The sequence below is a fragment of the Dipodomys merriami genome, unplaced genomic scaffold (assembly GCF_024711535.1).
Source record: "Dipodomys merriami isolate MVZ:Mamm:240054 unplaced genomic scaffold, mDipMer1.0.p SCAF_14, whole genome shotgun sequence".
Classification (NCBI taxonomy): domain Eukaryota; kingdom Metazoa; phylum Chordata; class Mammalia; order Rodentia; family Heteromyidae; genus Dipodomys; species Dipodomys merriami.
The window spans coordinates 38554178-38573778 of NW_027202715.1; the positions used below are offsets into that span (position 1 = coordinate 38554178).

Consider the following 19601-nt stretch of genomic DNA (forward strand, 5'->3'; position numbering starts at 1 on the left):
CCTAGCTACTCAGGAGGCTGAGATCTGAGGATCACACTTCAAAGCCAATCCAGGTAGGAAAGTCCACATGAGATTCTTATCTCTAATAAACCACTATAAAACTGGAAGTGGTGCTGTGGCTCAAGTGGTAGAGCACTTGCCTTGAGCTGAAGAGCACAGGGACAGTGCCCAAGCCCAGAGGTCAAGCCCATGGAAGACCGACCAAAAAAAAAAAAAAAAAAAAATATATATATATATATATATATATATATATATATATATATATATATATATAAAGCCTAATATCCATTATATACAATAAGCTCAAGAAACTAATCCCTCCCAAACCTAATAAACCAATCACTAAATAGGCAAGGGAGCTAAGGAGAGACTTCTCAGAAAAAGAGGTAGAATAGCATAAAGGAGGGCCATAAAGGAAATGCAAATCAAAACAACTCTGAGATTCCATCTCATCCCAGTAAGATTGGCCAAAATTGTGAATTCAAACAATAACAAATGTTGGTAGGGATGTGGGGGAAAAGGAATACTACTGTACTGTTGGTAGGAATGTAAACTACTATAATCAGTCTGGACAAAAAAACTAAATATAGACCTTCCCTACCACCCAGCCATACCACTCCTGGGCATCTGCCCAGAGCATAAGCCAGGATATGATCATGACATCCATGCTCATTGCCACACTATTCACAATAGCCAAGATATGGAAACAACCCAGATGCCCAACAATAGATGAGTGGATCCAAAAAAAAATGTGGTACCTATACACAATGGAATTTTACACAGCCATTAAAAAGAATAAAATAATGTCATCTGCAGGGAAATGAGTGGAACTAGAGCAAATCAAGTTAAGTGAGGTAAGCTAAGCTCAGAGAGCCAAACACCGTATGTTCTCTCAGATATGCAGAAATTAGATCTAAAACACATTGAGATATGACAAATTATATAGGATTCTATATACACACAGTGAGACCAAAAGAGGATACTCTTAGGAGATAAACACAAATGTGCAATGCCTAAGTATTTCCTCATAATTATATATATATATATATATATATATATATATATATACACTGAAATGAATTCCAAGAAACTTCTCTTTATTTAAGTTTTTAGTTTTTGATGATTCTGTCTTCTTTACATTATGTATGGTGTATTCATGTACATATCTTCAGGAGGGTGGGAGGAGGGTACAGAACTTGAGGGGAAAAAGGTAAAATAGTGTAGTAGTGGAGGTCACTGGACACTAATGAAAATGAACTATGCAACTTGTGTGTGGAGATGAGAGGGAGAGACTAGGAGAAAATGAGGGAACAGAAGAACTGTATGAAAAGAAATATACTCATTACCCGACTCGTAATTGTAATCCTTCTGTATGTACATCACCTCCATAATAACAAGAAAGTAAATTAATTTAAAAACTAGTTCCTGCCTATGCTTTTGAGTTCTAATGTTTCTCCTACTATATCTTTCAGTAGTTTTGGAGTTTCAGGTCTGACATTAAGGTCTTTGATCCACTTCGAGTTGATTTGGTAAAAGTATATATTGCTTAAACAACTGTTTTGAGATGTAAGTCATATACCATATGATTTAACATTTAAAAGATACCAGGTGATGGTTTTTAGTATATTCACAGAGTTGTACTACCACAATTTAATTGTAGAACATTTAAACACTCTCCAAAGAAAGCATTTTCACATTATAAGTAAACCGTCAGCTGTGTGGATATATGTTTTCTTTTTTGGTATCTGTCTAAGAATTGCTGGGTCATAAGAGAATTCTGTAGTTAACATTTTTGAAGAACTGCCAGACTGTTTCCCAGTTCACAATACAGCATATGAAATTTTCCCAAATGATTTTTTCTTAGACTTCAAAAATCTTTGTTAAACTTTGTATTGAAAAATACAGGGGCTGGGAAGTTGGCTCAGTGGTAGATTGCTTGCCTTGCATGCATGAGGCCCTGGGTTCAATTCCCCAGCACCACATAAGCAGAAAAAAGCTGGAAGTGGCGCTGTGGCTCAAGTGGTAGAGCGCTAGCCTTGAGCTGAAGAGCTGAGGGACAGAGCCCAGGCCCAGAGTTCAGGTTCTACGACCGGACCCCCCCCCCCCAAAAAAAAGAAAAGTATGAAGAACACTCAAAATTCCTAGATCAGTTGTTTTGCTGGAAGAGTTCCAGATCTGTGGGATTTTGTTGAACTATTAATTCAAGGGGAATAATAATAGTATGTACTTCATAGGATTGTGAGAATTAAATGGATAATATCCCTTATGTATTTATAACATTGCCTGACAGGCACATTCTTAATAAATCCTTTGTAAGTGTTAGTAGATGCTAACAGCATATAACTGCTTAATAGCTATGACTTGGACTTAATATTATTTTGATCATCTGTCTTTCTACCTGGTCATATTTTCATAGTTAAAACAATCTGAGAGGAAGAGAAGTGAGAGGAAACATAGAATGTGCCCTACAGTTTATATCTCTCCTCACCAAAGGAGAGGTTTCTTTATGTCCTTAGGAAAGGGTACAGATGCTAAGGGTGAGTTTACTGAGGAGAGAGAAATCTGTGAAAACTAAGCAGGAGCTTAAAGGGTTTTTTATGGTTATATTGTTAGTTTTCTTAGGATATAAAATTATTTGTTGTAAAAAAAATCTTTTTTTTTTGGTAAAAAAATCTTCTACAGGTCTGGGAAGGTGGCTCAGTGGTAGAGTGCTTGCCTAGCATGCATGAAGCCCTGGGTTCAATTCCTCAATACCACATAAACAGAAAAAGCTGGAAGTGGCACTGTGGCTCAAGTGGTAGAGTACTGGCCTTGAGCAAAAGAAGCTCAGGAACAGTGCCCAGGCCCTGAGTTCAAGCCTCAGGACTGGCACAAAAAAAAAAAAAAAAAAAAAAAAAAGCAAAGGGAGAGCTCCCTTGCCCTGAGTTCACCCAGTACCAGTACCTAAAAAGAAAACATTATTTTGCGTGTGACATACAACATCTCAACAAATCCTAAATACTTCCATTATTTCTGCTTTAACACAATTCTATTTATTACTAATTAGGATAAAAGTAAATAAATGTGATGAGCAAAACCAAGCACAAATGCCAGAAGTGTCTGAGACCGAGATGAAAACTGAAGATATACCACTTAAGAATGGAGAAATACAGGAGGTATTTGTATTGCAAAATAACATTTATTTCATTATTTAATAGAATATAAAAGTCTACCAATTTGTAACAGATACTTAACAAAATGACAGATACAAGAAGTTAAAGTTGGGCTGGGAAGGTAGCTCAGTGGTAGAGTGCTTGCCTCGTGTGCACGAGGCCCTGTGTTCAATTCCTCAGCACCACAGAAGCAGAAAAAGCCAGAAGTGGCGCTGTGGCTCAAGTGGTAGAGCGCTAATCTTGAGCTGAAGAGCTGAGGAACAGTGCCCAGGCCCAGAGTTCAGGCCCCATGACTGACCAAAAAAAAAAAGAAGTTAAAGTTGAATTTTAAGAATAATTTTCCTAGCAGTGAAGACACAAGTAATTTTTTTCTGTTTTGGTTTCCAGAGCCTCCCATATTTAGTTTCAGAACTAGAGGAAACAGAAATTGACAAAATAAAGCCAATAATTTTGATGCCACAACTTTCTTTGACAGAAGAACTAACAAATTTAGTCAAGTGTTCACTGTAAGCATTTTAAAGTAATTATTTCTTCATTAAATATTGTGTATTTATTGTTTTATTATGATATTAGATTTGTTGAATGAGTAGCTTATGCTAAGCTTTCTGCTAAGTTCTTATTTATATATTTTCACATTTGATTGTCACCATAGCTCTATGAAGTCTGATATTATCATCATCTTAGAGGTAAGCAAATTTGTGATTATGTAAGATCAAGTTACCCAGAGTCATACAGCTAATATATGCTTAAGTTGGGTACATGAACCAGTTCAGCTTGTCATAAAGATTGTAATGTCTTCACTAGCAAGCTTAGCATGTTAGCCATTGTTTGTTTTGTTTTGTTATGGTAGTAATTTTTATTCAGATATTAATAGGATATAAAGCTATTGTAAAACAAATAAGATTGTAGTGTTGCTTTTGCTTGTTAAAGCACTCCTGGTTCTCATGAAAACCTACTTCATATCAAGAAAGCCCTCTGAATAATTTTTTAATAGTGTAATCATCATTCCTTCCCAGTTGTGACTTCTTTGAACTACATTCTGAAGACATATAAATTATACATATCCCCATTTCTCTCATGTACTAAGAGAGGATACTGTAACTTAGAGCACTGAACTAGATCCAGTTTTTCAACATTTCTACCTCAGAGGAGGCAGTGTGTCAGTCCATTCAGTATTGTGAATGTACAGTCAGTATTGTGAATGTGCATTAATTAATAGAGTTGGAATATAGTAGATACCTAATAAATATTCATATTAATTAAAGGAACAAATGTGTGTTTATATTAAAATGAATATTAAAAGCAGGCAGAACTGGGTGCTGGCGGCTCATACTTGTAATCCTAGCTACTCAGGAGGCTGACATCTAAGGAACAGGGTTCAAAGCCAGCCCAAGAAAGCCTTTTTTGTTGTTGTTGTTGTCGGTTATGGCCTGAACTTTGGGCCTGGGCGCTGTCCCTCAGCTCTTCAGCTCAAGGCTAGCGCTCTACACTTGAGCCACAGAGCCACTTCTGACTTTTTCTGCTTATGTGGTACTGAGGAATCAAACCCAGGGCCTCTTGGATGCAAGGCAAGCACTCTACCACTGAGCTACCTTCCTAGCCCTTTGAGACTCTTTTATTTCTAAATAATCACTAGAAAACCAGAAGTGACGCTGTGGCTCAAAGTGATAGAAGCTCAAGAACAGTGCCCAGGCCCTGAGTTCAAGCCCTACAACTGACAAAACAAAACAAAACAAACAAACAAACAAACAAAACAGTAGCAGGCATAAAGGCACAACTACTACTATTCACTATCTGACCAGAGAAATACCACAGTGAAACAATCATAATTTTTCTACACCTCCTTTCAGTGAGGGCCTAAAATCATCAATATGTATGATTCACATAAAAAAGACCAACTAAATGAAGACTAGGAAACAGGAAACTTGACAGCTGCTGATGGCTCACATCTATAATCTAGCTACTCAGTAGGCTGAGATCTGAGAATTACAGTTCAGATCCAGATCTCGCAGACAAATCCACAAGACTCAGATCTCCAATTGACCCCCCTCCCCCCAAAAAAATACAGAAGTGGTAGAGTACTAGTAATGAACCAAACACCAAGGAAGAACTTGAGTTCAAGAAAACAGGAAACTTGAGATCAAAATTATAGGGAAAGAGAAGGAAGAAAAAGATCGTGCTGGAAAACCTGTACTAAAACTCAGTAGAAGTCAAGGCAAAAGGAAATAGAATAGAAATACAGTACTTTATAACTTTACACAGAGATTTTTAAAATATTTTTTATCCTTATAGGTAAGTAAATTTAATAGGTGAATTTTTATATCTTTATAAAGATATAGAAAGGTATGTTTATATCTTCATATCTTTTCAAAGCCATTGCTATCTAATGTTGCTTTCTACTTAAATAACCAGTTGGATAAAACTTTATTCTCTATGAAACAGTTATATGGGGGGCTGGGAAGGTAGCTCAGCGGTAGAGTGCTTGCCTTGCAAGCATGAGGCCCTGGATTCGATTCCTCAGCACCACATAAACAGAAAAAGCCGGAAGTGGTGCTTTGGCTCCAGTAGTAGAGCGCTAGCCTTGAGCTGAAGAGCTGAGGGATAGCACCCAGGCCCAGAGTTCAGGCCTCACAACCCGCAAAAAAAAAAAAAAAAAAAAAAAAAAAAACAGTTATATGGTAATATCAGGGTTAAGGATTAAAATAAAAAGGTTAAGGATAAAGAAGAATAGATTACAGAATTTTAAAAATGGCATACTGATGAAGAAAAAGGCCTCCTTTAATAAAGATAAGTACAATCCTAAATTAGAAAATGTTCATATTCAGTTCATGAGCTATTGTTACAACTACTTTTAGAGAGCAACATAAAGGTAAAGTTTTACTTAGCTATTGTAATTGGGAAGATTGTGTAGCCAACAAGGAGATAAGAACAAACAGCATTTGTTCGCTAAACCTTTGAGGATGTTGCAGAAAGACAGAGAATGGGGCAGGGAGATTCTGCATACAAAGAATGATTAGGGCAGGAAGTAGGAGATTTTATGTATCAACCTAGGACTTATCTTCCAACAAGTTTTCTAGATTCTTCAAAAGGGGATTAAGTCTTAAACATCATTAGGACAGTTGCTTTTGAGAAAATACTTAATCTGACTTGTCTCTGTAGTTTTAGGATTCAATAATCTTACGTGCCTCTGTAGTCTGAGGCTTCTCTGTCATGAAAAAAATGGGGGGGGGGTGGCAGCCTGAAACTAAAGGAGATTTGGAAACATTTCTAAAAGGAAAATATCAAGAATGTCGCCTCTTTGAAATTATTGAAATGTGTGTATATTTGTGTGTAATGTATCTTATAAAAGTTAGAAAATACTAGACACTATGTTGAAAATAAACTGCACAACTTATGGGGGGGGGGGGTGAGAAGGAAAAAGAGAGAGAGCTAGGGAGGGATGACGTCCAAAAAGAAATGCAAGTGCAACGTCCTGGGTTCCATCCCCAGTACCAAAAAAAAAAAAAAAAAAAGAAAAGAAAAGAAAAGAAAAGACAAAAAAAAAAAAGTACAGTTAAAAAAAAAAAAACCCGGGCTGGGAAGGTGGCTCAGTGGTAGAGCACTTGCCTTGCAAGCCTGAGGCCCTGGGTTCGATTCCTCAGCACCATATAAGCAAGAAGAAAAAAGCCGGGAGTGGCACTGTGGCTCAAGTGGTAGAGCGCCAGCCTTGAGCTGAAGAGCTGAGGGACAGCGCCCAGGCCCAGAGTTCAGGCCCCACAACCGGACCCAAAAAAAAAAAAAAAAACCAAACAAAAAGAAATGTATTTATCACCCAACTTACATAACTGTAACCCCTCTGTATGTCACCTTTATAACAATAATTAAAAGGTTTTAAAATATTTAAATTCGTTTTGGTGGTGGTGGTGGTGGTGGTGGTGGTGGTTGTGGAGCTTGAACTCAGGGCCTAGGCGCTGCTGTCCTTGAGCCTCTCTGTGCTCAACTAGCATTCTACCACTTGAGCCACAGCACCACTTCCGGTTTTTGAGTGGTTAAATGGAGTCTCCTGGGGGCTGGGAAGGTGGCTCAGTGGTAGAGCGCTCAGTGGTAGAGCACTTGCCTTGCATGCATGAGGCCCTGGGTTCGATTCCTCAGCACCACATAAGCAAAAAAGAAAAAAGCCGGAAGTGGCACTGTGGCTCAAGTGGTAGAGTGCTAGTCTTGAGCTGAAGAGCTGAGGGACAGTGCCCAGGCCTAGAGTTCAGGCCCCACGACCGGATCCAAAAAAAAAAAAAAAAGTCTCCTGGGTACTTTCCTGCCCTGGCTGGCTTCAAACCATGATCCTCAGATCCCAGCCTTCTGAGTAGCTAGGATTACAGGTGTGAGCCACCAGCTTGATACAAGCCTCCTTTACCCCTATGCCCAAGTCCTTTAGTTTTCTACCCTTATAAAACATCTGATGGGCAAATGCTATAGCTTATTTAAGTTATAATTCAGATAAATAAGTATCAAAGTTGATTCATAGTACTTTTTGTATGTGTGCTAGTACTACCACTTGAACTCAGGGCCTCATGCTTTTGCTGGTTTTTTGCTCATGGTTGACCATACCTCCAGTCCTGCATTATATTGGTTAATTGGAGATGAAGTCTCACAGACCTTTCTTCCTAGGCTGGCTTCAAACTATGCCCCTCTAGGTCTCAGCATCCTGAATAGCTAGAATTACAGGCTAGTATCCAGCTTATTTATTTATTTATTTATTTATTATTAATTAATTTATTTATTTATTTTTGGTCGGTCGTGGGGCTTGAACTCTGGGCTTAGGCACTGTCCCTCAGCTCTTCAGCTCAAGGTGAGTGCTCTACTGCTTGAGCCACAGTGCCACTTCCAGTTTTCTAGTGGTTTATTGGCGATAAGAGTCTCACAGACTTTCCTGCCCGGGCTGGCTTTGAACTGTGATCCTCAGATCTAGGCCACCTGAGTAGCTAGGATTACAGGTGTGAGCCACCGGTGCCCGGGTATCCAGCTAATTTATTGTACTTTTAGTTCTAATGTTGAATACATGTCTTACTTTAAAAACGTGAATCAGGTACCAGAGGTGTTGGCTCACCTCTGTAACCCTAGCTACTTCAGAGATAAAGATCATGGTTCAGTGTCAGCTCAGCCAAAAAAGTAGTTCACAATGGCTGGATGCAGCAATGGCATATGTCATGCCCAGTGGTTCAGTTTAGCACAAGTGATCACAGCCCAGGCCAGCTGGGCATAAAATGAAATCCTACTTTGGAAATAATCAGTGTAAAAAAGGTTGGAGACATGGCTCAACTGGTGGAGTGCTTGCCTAACAAGCTCAAGGCCCCAATATCATTTGACTGTGAAGAGCAAGCTTTTATCCACATATAGACAAATGCTACTTGGCTTAAAGATTGTATTTATTTTCTAAAATGATCACCCTTTTAAAAACATACTAAGATAAATATTATAAATAACAATGTTTTACATTGATTCTATTTTTCCAGGGTTGTTTAAAGATTTATTTAATTTTTAGGCATGAACAAAAGAGGAGATCCAAAATTCAGAAGGTTAAATACTTTATTAAAATATTTTACAACGATAAACAGGTTTCTTGCACTTCAGTATCTCCCCTACAACTTGATTTTAAAGTCATGTTTCAGCAAATTTTCAATATTCAATTCATATATTGGCCTGAAACAATTCGCTTGGAGGTATGACTTTGACATTTGTTGTATCTTATGCTTATGCCATATGTAATTTTTTCTGTTAGATATTGTTTGTTCTATCCCTGATGAGTCAGTTCTTTGTTAGTTATTCAAATTCAAAGACATTTATAATGTCTTTCTATTGAAATTCCTACTTTAAAATATGTGTATAGTGCCTGGCACCTGTGGCTCACACCTGTAATCCTAGCTATATAGGAAGCTGAGATCTGAGGATATCAGTTGGAAGCCAGCCCAGGCAGGAAAGTCCATGAGATTCGTTTTGGTGGTGGTGGTGGTCGTGGGGCTTGAATTCTAGGCCTGGGCTCTGTCCCTCAGCTCTTCAGCTCTTCAGCTCAAGGTGAGTGCTCTACCACTTGAGCCACAGCACACTTCTGGTTTTCTGAGTGGTTTATTGGAGAGAAGAGTCTCACGGACTTTCCTGACGAGGCTGGCTTTTAAACAGTGATCCTCTGATCTCAGCCTCCTGAGTAGCTAGGATGAGCCAATGGTGCCTGATGTCTATGAGATTTTTGTCTCCAATAAACTACTCAGAAAAAGCTGGAAGTGATGCTGTGGTTCAAGTGGTAGAGTGCTACCCTTGAGCAAAAGGAGCTCGGGGACAGTGCCAAGGCCCTGAGTTCAAGCCCCAGGACCAGCCAAAAAAATTACATATATATACATATATACATATATATATGCATACACTTTTTCACTATTGTTCCTAAAATGAATGATAATATACTAATTTAATCACTTAAAATTTTCAGTATTCCTCACAAAGCAGGTAAATGTATATTTTGAATCCTTTTATTTTCCTATCACTTAATACATGACCCTAACAACCCTAGGAGTCAGGAAGAGAAAAATACTACAAGAGATGACTTGCACCATTAACTGCTGCGAAAATTGCAAAAAGTCCATACGTGCTAGCCCAAAAAGTTTTAACATAAACTTGAATTCTTTTCCTACCACTGTCTATTGAATCTTCATTTCAGCCAAGCTGAACTGCTTGTCTTCTCCATACATTCTTGCAATTTCCTACTTCTGAGTAGTTGGACATTCTGGTTGCTCTGTTTATAGTGCACATTTTCACTCATGAAACCTCAAGATACTTCGTGGAAGCCACATAATATCATGGATAGCAGCTGTCACTGGGTTTCAGCAGTTTCCTGGGAGGCCTCAGCAGGTGGAATTCTTCACCTTAGTATGTTTTCCACTTTAGGGTCTGGCCTCTAGTCTGTCGTACCAGACCCTGATCTGACATTCCACCAAGAATGCTATGTGCCTTAGGCAAATTCACAAGATGATGTATAAAATCAAAATGTCAATTCAACATTTGAATTTTCTTTTTCAATCAACCAGTTTACTGGTTTGCAATAAGAAATTTCTTTCACAGACCTAAAACCCTTACTGTGGATTTTGCATTAAGGATACCTTTGTCCTGGGGACTGATGTGTTGGCTTAAGTTTACTCCTATAGGTGAGAAGTGATCAGAAAAAAAAAAATGGCCTCTGAATTTCTTTTTTCTTTGCTATCTTCTTGATTGGCACTATAGATAGTTATTGTTTCTTATCTTTAAAGCAGCAGTCTCCTTACCCTTGTTCCTTCTTTTTAGAGCTCTTATCACTGTTTACACAGCCACAACACAGTATAGGTTAACATAAGATTTTCCTGTTAAAAAAAAAAGAATTATTTGTAGTTATGTCAGTGAGCTTGTATGAAGTTGTAGATAGAAAACAGCATACAGAATTAGAAGACCTGAATTTAATGCCCAGTAGACCCCTATAAAGATGTCTACTCAGCACTTTTCCCCCCTCTTTTTGAAATTTTCCACCTTTCCCATAGCTTGTTTAACTTGTCCTTGGGTTTCATGGTATTTCCTTTGTCCTAAACAATACAACCTGGATTTCAGTTACTTAAATAAAAACTAATACAGTTTTATATTCAGGGCTAGGGAAATTTGTTGCTAGTAAGGATCATTTGGATATTTATACCATCATTCATGAGCCATGCAAAATTACCTATACAGTAAGACCTGCTGTGTGCAGCCAATGACAAGCATCCATATCTGTTCAACCATGTTCTAAATAATTCCATGGCTTTATACTGCTCAAGGGCTGTATGCTTCCCATTCCTCCAATTTTTCACTTATGACTTGAGAACAATGAGATCTATTTCTTATAATTTTTATTAGGCTCAAATCTGACAAGTTAAAAGCGCTGGTTATGTTGTCACACACCTATAGATCCAGCTCCTGAGAAGTGGAGGCAGAAGGAACATGAGTTCCAGGCCAGCCTGGGCTACATAGTGAGATTCTGTTTCAAAACACCCAAAAGCAAACAAAAAAGCACTTTAAAAGTGCAACCTAATAGTAAGTTATTTAAGGTACTGTATTATATATGTCCATATTCTCAATTGTATTTGTAATCTTTGTTTTCAGTTCATTTTGTATGAAAGCAACAAAAGGTTCTCCACTTCCAATGCCATATGATTATCTACTTTCCATTTATCTGTATGGATGGAAAGATAATAGAAAAATGCCTTTTGGGGGTCTAGTGTTTCTTAAAATGAGTACATATGTTACATGGGTTCTTAAATGTTTTATTTTATATTGTCAGTGAACTATCAACTATTTCTTTTATATTTAGGTTTATGAAATAAGTAAGAGGACAAGCTTACTGGCCAAACTATACTTACCTTTACCTAACAGCACAGAGCTGAAAGACAAAACTGTTTTGGAATATGCAGAGTTTAGTTCTGACAAGCTGGTCGCTCCCGTGGATGGACAAGTAGGAAGCAGTGAGTTTCCCCAAAATGGTTTTTTCTTACACCCTTAGAGAGAAAGTTAGGGAGAGTGCTAAGAGCTGGGTCAGCACAGAACTTCTCCATCCTAGAACAGAATGCAGGGAAAAACTACAATGTCCTGAAAGATATACTTTTAAAAACAATTAACTAGTTTTTAATGTCTTTTATAAACAGATGTGCCTTTTCTTCTTGAGGGAAATGAAACTGAAGAACTTTGTCTTTTGACATCAGGAAAACTTAGCTATTCCCTGTCATGGGCCTTAGATGAAAATGGCATCCCTCTGACACCGGTATCACAGTCATTAAGATCTGCATACTGTAGGTAATAAACTGTAATGCCATGTCTCAACAAGGCATTGCACAAAAGGGATGTAATGGGAAAAGTACCCATGGCAGGAGTAACATGTAAGTTTATATGGTGGTTGATTTTTTTAATTTAAAGCAATAAGGGTAGTAAGTAAATTTATATGTAAGAAAATGTGTCACTTCATTGCTTGGGATTGTATGGATAGTGAAAGGAATTTCCATAACCCTTAAGTTGTAAGCAAAAGCCATGGCTTCCAAAGATTTTATTTCAGGAACTTTTAAATATCCTAGTTATCCTGAATACAGAATCATTTGTGCATGATCAGCTTGCCAGAAGGAAAACCCTAGAAATTTCATTCTAAGTCTCGGGAGTTTCACATACCCTCTTTTTGTCACCTACCGCATGCCATCTACAAAGTGAAAATCTCCAGTCCTTTGGTCCTGAGCCAAGAGACAGTGTTGCTCAGTTGATGTTTGATTGTGGACAGGGGTTGCCCTTGACAAGGACTTTGCTACAACTTACACCAGAACAACTATGGAATGTCTGAGGGAGTCATTGTAACAAAGCTGTGAGGCTTTTCTCTCTGAGGAAATAATAATGGACACTTTGGTTCAAGTTCAATTCCAACTTTTTTTTAGGGATAAAATGGGTAAATTTTGAATCTATTCAAAAAGAGCCTTAGGCTCTTTTTTCTAGATTGCACTAAGATTAATCCTAGGAGAAGGAAGAGTTTTTACATGATGAGTATTAAGGGTGTTTAATAATAGCAGTCTTAATGATGAAGTCATTAAAACGGTTTAACCGTGAAGTCAGAATGACAGAGTAAAAGAAAGGAAGATGGCTCAAACTTTACTTCTATGTAATTGTGTCTACCATTCCAGGCATTGGCTTTATCAATAATAGCTTTAGAAGACTCATGATGGAAACTGTCACAACTATAATTCTGAAGTCCCAATTTATTTATGGATGGAAAGTTTTTCAACTTCTTTATAGAAAGGATCTTAGAAATCTTCTAGTCCAAATTCTTTTGGCTATACTAATTAAATTACCTATAAAGACACTAAATAACTAGGATAATTCATGGCTCTAAATAAATATATACACTTCAAGATTGAATGTTTTCTGCACTTAGTCTATGACCAAGATCACCGAGGAATAGTATAAATCTAGCCTATCCTTTGTAGCTCTAGTGTCTGAGATGGTCTCATATGAAAGATAGTCCTCTGTTCCATACTGCCCACTTAATTACATTACTATCATATTTTAAATAGCAAGATGCAGCCTAAACTTAATTTTTATGTTGTTTACTATTTTAATTTAAAGTACATATTCATGGAAGTGGTGCTGTGGCTCAAGTGGCAGAGTGCTCATCTTGAGCTGAAGAGCTGAGGGACAGAGCCCAGGCCCAGAGTTCAAGCCCCACAACAGTCAAACAAACAAACAAATAAATAAAGTATATATTCGTATTCAGTTGTAATATGTTATACCAAATGAAAACAACGTATTTAATAATAAATTTGTATATTTAAAGTTTGCAGAATGAATCTAATAATCACTTAAATATCTTAGCTTCTCCACAAATTGGAGATGGAAAATATGTTATATATATAAATATACATTATCTTTAAGAGGTTTATTGTCTTTTAGGTAGGATAGATATTTATTAATAAGCTATAATAAAGTTAGAATGTATGAAGAACTCCAGAGACATTGTACCTAAACCATTTTATCCTTAATACAGGGGATGAATATATACTTAGGATAGGTAGACTTTAGCCTGTATAATGTTCTGTAACTTCTGTATTGTATGCAGATTCACAAAATAATTTCTTCATGATAGTGTGCCGAAGAATGTTGATGCAAGAGGTGTTCCTGGAGTTCCATGGCTCATTAATGCACAGAAACTTTTTGAATGGGCAAATGAAGTCAGAGTTGATCCAAATAATCCAGAATATTCTGATTTAATAGACCTTATTATGGTAAGTTGTAGGAAATATCAATGCTGTATATTTGCTCTATATTCTGTAAGCATAAGCCTTTCTCGCTTGTGTTCCCCCTTAGTTTGCTACATATTTTTCTAGGTACTAAGGGACTTGTAAATACAAATTTGAAGACAGCTTCAGTTTATAGCATTATAAAGGCCATTAGAAATTCAGCAATTGAAATTATCCTCTATAGTCCTGATAGTGTGAACTCTGTCACTACTCTGTAAGCTCATTGTAAGTACATCAGCAGGCTAACTTGAACACCTACATCTGTTATACATTCATTCTGTACCAACCATATTATTAAGTACTAGAGATGGCAAGAGGATTTATCAAAATAAGTTTTAGCTCCCTTATCACCTCCCTTAGACTGTATTATGTGCTCACTTCTATTTGTCCTGATAGCCACAGGACAAATAGTTCACAGAGTGAACTACTCTGTGTTGGCCAAACATGCTTTCTTCATACTTTCTTCAGGTTGTGCTGTGTGAAAGGGTGTCTCTAGTGGCTATTCTATTTAATATTTGCAGTTGAATGTGTACCCTTTGTCCTTTCCCTCTCTTAATCTTTGCTTTAAATAAACTCTTACGATTCTAATCTTCTGTCTTTAGTGTGACTATTCAGTTATATGTCTTCTGCCTTTTCGTTAAGTTATTCATTCATGTTTTTGATCTTTCCTCATGGGACCATAGCTAATGAAGTTTTGTCTCTGATGGAATTTAGCACTATTTCTTAAAAATAGCATCCCCTTGGATTTGCACTTGTTGAACAAAGCAACAGATTAGATTACTGCAGCTAAGCTTCCCTAGATCAGAGCTTTACAACTATGGCAGAACTGATACCAGGTAAACAAAAGTATATATACTCCTTCAGCGTCTAGGACAAGTTGATAGGAACACTCCCATCTTTTAAGTCTCATACAATGCAAATATTGTTATTTTGTCAGTCATGCCAGGGAAACTGTTGGAAACATGTGTAAGTTGGGATTCTGTACATTTTGCAGGTCCTGTAGATTCAGTCACCCCATTCCTACTTACATTGTGAGTCTTATACTTCAGATAAGGAATAGTGTTTTGAAATAATTCTTGAATTTAGAATATTTAATAATTTTGATACTTTACATTTTTTCATGCTTTACAGTATATGAAACACAAAGGGCAGGATGTATCACATTATTTCCGTCTTGAGAAATTGCAAGATGAATTTAACTTTGTTTCTGAAGAAGAAATGAAAAACTGCAAACGTTTCCAACTTTTACAGCTTAGAAATGCTGGTCAATTAGATACTTTCCTCCTGCAGCAGATTCCCCTATATGACAGAGAGATTCCAGAGTTAGTCTTCCAGGTATTTGGCTCCTATTTGAATGAGTTTATTATATGATAAAGTTACTATTTTAGGGCTTCACCCTATCTTAATTTCTTTATTTTTAACAATTTATTTTTAATGATTTCCCTTCTTTGTAGGCATTAAGAATATACAAATCTCCCAAATCCCCCTCCAAACGACTTTCATTTGGCTTTATAACTTAGTTTGTCCAAAATATAGAACCACTAGAATCCTTTAGGTATAGTCTAAATTTATATAACTATTGTGTTTTTGTGTTTTTTTGTTTTTGTTTTTGTTTTTTTTTTGGGTCCGGTCGTGGGGCCTGAACTCTGGGCCTGGGCACTGTCCCTCAGCTCTTCAGCTCAAGGCTAGCGCTCTACCACTTGAGCCACAGCGCCACTTCCAGCTTTTTTCTTTTTGCTTATGTGGTGCTGAGGAATCAAACCCAGGGTCTCATGCATGCAAGGCAAGCGCTCTACCACTGAGCCACTTTCCCAGCCCCATGTTTTTTTGTTTTTGTTTTTGTTTTTTTTGGGTCCGGTCGTGGGGCCTGAACTCTGGGCTTGGGCGCTGTCCCTCAGCTCTTCAGCTCAAGGCTAGCACTCTACCACTTGAGCCACAGCGCCACTTCCGGCTTTTTTCTTATATGGTGCTGAGGAATCGAACCCAGGGCCTCAGGCATGCAAGGCAAGCACTCTACCACTGAGCCAACTTCCCAGCCCCTTGTGTTTTTGTTATACAATGCATCATGTTTTAATAGCTTTTGGGGATGGGACACTGCCACTGTAAACGTGCTCAATTTCAGATCTTTAAAATGGAAGAGAGAAGGGAGGGAAGCAGGCAGGCAGGGGCAGGCAGGCAGGCTGGCTAGTGTTGTTTGGTACAGGCTGACACCAGCCTGGTGAGAGCCTGTTGTGCAACCTCCATCTTCAGTGATTTCATATTGGTTGCTTTAAAGTTGCTGGTGAAGTATTTATGCTATAAATCAGGAAATCCTACAAATTGGAACTTCTCTTCCCGCTTCTAAACAACTTGAAAGTGGTAGAGTTGAGAAGTGGAGGGGATAGGAAGAGAAGAGAGGAGAAAATTCAGTAAAAAAAAAAAAAAAATTAATGCATATCCTATAAAACTAAGAAAAGTGAGGGCATGGGTGGTTGGGGAAGAATTGGTGAGAACGTTGAAAGGAGTAATAGTGATCAAGCCGCATTGTATATATAAACTGCTTTGTTGCCTGACAACTCCTCTGTACAACTACTTAAAGGTAATAAAATATGTTTTGTTTTGTTTTGTTTTTGTTGGTCGTGGGGCTTAAACTCTGGGCCTGGTCTCTGTCCCTGAGCTCTTCAGCTCAAGGCTAGCGCTCTATCACTTGAGCCACAGTGCCACTTCCAATTTTCTGGTGGTTTATTGGAGATAAGAGTCTCACGGACTTTCCTGCCCAGGCTGGCTTTGAACCATGATCCTCAGATCTCAGCCTCCTGAGTAGCTAGGATTACAGGCATGAGCCACCAGCACCCAGCTAAAATATGTTTTTAAAAGAACCTGTTATTAAGCATTTACCAAGCAGGCCTTACAGTAGAGGAGTTATGAGAGACTTTTAGGAAAATAGCAGAAATGTGCAATTATAGTAGACCTAGAACTGTAACTTTCTAAGAGATGGTTCAAGAAAATGGTATTTTCCCATCACTGCTTAGTGAACTCAGTCTAAAGTCCTCTAAGCTAATTAGAGGACACAAAATCAGAATATGCTCATTCTATTTAAAATTCACATAGTAGGAGAGTATTCATGGTCTTAGTATTCATTGGTCAGAGTATTCGTTGTGGCTTAGAGGTGGGAGGGGAAATGCAAAGCAATGACTTTTTTTTCTTCATTTTCTCAACTACAAGTTTTTTTTTTTCCTCAATAAGTACTCTGTTTTTAAAGATGAATGGACCTCATCCTAGAAGCAAATAGAATACAGTCTCCATCAGAGAATCAGAAAGTTTTTTCTCTGTCAGTACCAAATGTTGCCATTACACATGAACTGAAATAACCATCAATGTTTTTATTGCAGTACATTATATCTGAAACCTTTGTTACCTTCAAGCAGAACTAACTTGGTTCTCTGTTTAGGAATATGAAAGTCAGGTAGAGAAGGATATGGCCATTTCTGATGGGAATTCTATTACCGCACAAAGGATTAATTCTGTCAAATTTCTGAACAAGGTAACATCATGGTTTTCTCAGTATGTTTGCATTTACTATTATGAAAGCAATCTGTTGGACATATGGTATATATTCTCCCCAGAGAATAAGATGGACAAATTCACCTACTTTAGTCACTGTGTGTGTTTTCTATTCTCTTCAGTTTTTTCTTCACGGTTATTTTACTAGGTTATCAATGCTCATTATTAAACCATATCTCAACCTTTGCTGTTTAAATGTGAATGTTACCAAATTCCCAAAGTTCACTTTAGCCCCTTAATTATTGGCAAGCAATTTTTCTACACCATAGCTCTTCTTTTGTTTTTTTGCTGGTCATGGGGCTTGAACTCTGGGCCTGGGCACTGTCCCTACACTCTTCAGCTCAAGGCGAGCGCTCTACCGTTTGAGCTACAATGCCACTTCTGGTTTTCTAGTGGTTTATTGTAGATAAGAGTCTCACGGACTTTCCTGCTTGGGCTGGCTTTGAACTGTGATCCTCAGATCTCAGCCTCCTGAGTAGCTAGGATTACAGGTGTGAGCCACCGGCGCCCAGCTTCCACCATAGCTCTTATAACTCTTCTTTTACTAGCAGCATACCTTTGTTGTTGTTGTTGTTTACTTTTTTTTGTCAGTCATGAGGCTTGAACTCTGGGCCTGGGCACTGTCCCTCAGATCTGCAGTGCAAAGCTAGCACTCTACCACTTGAGCCACAGCACACTTTCAATTTTCTGGTCGTTTATTGGAGATAAGAGTCTTAGGACTTTCCTGCCTGGACTGGCTTTGAACCACGATCCTCAGATCTCAGACTCTTGAGTAGCTAAGATTACAAGGCATGAGCCACTGCACCATACTTAAAAACAACAACAATTTTTAAAAACAGAGTTTGAGATGTGCTTTAATAATAATAATGAGTTTACTGTTTGGGAAAAAAAGAAATATTCTTGCTCATAAGAAAAAAGGACTCATAACCCTTTTATTCTTTTTTAACACATGTGGAAGACGATGGAAGAGGTGAGAAAATCAGCAAAGGAGTTAAAAAATAAGGGCTAGTGTCACCAGAAAGTCAGTGCAGGTGTGTGCCTCAGTTCTTGGATCTGGCAAGAGAGGCAAAATGTATTGAAAGTGATAGAAAAGTTTGATTTATTGAAAGCAGAAGTTCATCCTGCCAGAGTGCAAGGGTGGATGATGTGGAAGTGCTGAAGACCAGGGGTATAACATTTTCTCCTGCCTTTCCAGGGGGAATCAAGAAAAGCAGGTGAGTCATTTGGTAACACATGTACATTTATATGTGCATGCTCCTTTTAGATACTGGGCACTGTGGAACCAGCTCCTGGATGGATCCAAAAGGTCATTAGGGCATTGTCCCTGTCTCCCACATTTGTGCCTGTGTACTTGGTGAGAAGTGTTTTTGCTGGTTAGTTTGGCCCCAGGCATTTTTATCAGCACCATTTGATGTTTGGGGAAGAGGATTTTTCTTTCAAAATCAGGGGCAGTTGGTAGAGCACTAGCCAATGAGCAAAAGCAGCAGGAACTGAGTTCAAGTGCCAGTCTCAGGTGTAATAGAAAAAAAATGAAAGTTGGGGAAAATATGTGGCATATTTAGGGATCAGTCATGTATGTATCACAGAAAGGAGCTTTTTAAAGTTATATAGATTTTAACTTTTATTGAAGTAGTTTAAGCTACAAGTTTGGTAGGTTATGTGATAATTACTTTAATTAACATTAGGAACCCTAAAGATAAAGGTTCTTAAATCCTTTCTTTTGTTAGAATATTCTTCCAATGTCTGCTATGTGATTTGGGGGTTTGTATGAATTCTTTGGAAAAGTCATGTGCCCTTAAACATAACACTACTGGGGTCAGTGGTAGCTAAGGAAAGCCAATGTTTTGGCAGTAAAGAAGAGAATCCTGGCAGTCTCAATGATTACTTTGCTAAAATGATGGCATCTAAGAGATTAGTTCATCTTGTCTATATGACGATGACTTAAAATACAAATGATGACAATGAGCTCTAGCTTCCTGAAGTTTACATCTAGTGAGAGAATTTAGCTAATAAATGACAAGATATTAGTATGTTCAGGTTGTGACCAAGTAGGATGTGAGGATAGGAGTTCTGTGTGCATGTGGATGGGGCACGGAACTTTAAATAAAGA

General features: G+C 37.9%; 1 protein-coding gene across 1 annotated transcript in view; it reads left to right on the forward strand.

Annotated features, from left to right (window-relative positions):
• Nucleotides 1-19601, forward strand: part of LOC138825804 (protein CC2D2B-like) — a 100297-nt gene that overhangs the window by 47984 nt on the left and 32712 nt on the right. The window contains exons 12-19 of the mRNA XM_070020473.1: nt 3047-3155; nt 3540-3658; nt 8671-8848; nt 11491-11641; nt 11822-11969; nt 13795-13933; nt 15080-15283; nt 17379-17471. Of these exons, the coding sequence (XP_069876574.1) occupies nt 3047-3155; nt 3540-3658; nt 8671-8848; nt 11491-11641; nt 11822-11969; nt 13795-13933; nt 15080-15283; nt 17379-17471 (1141 nt within the window). The remainder of the gene's footprint in view (nt 1-3046; nt 3156-3539; nt 3659-8670; nt 8849-11490; nt 11642-11821; nt 11970-13794; nt 13934-15079; nt 15284-17378; nt 17472-19601) is intronic.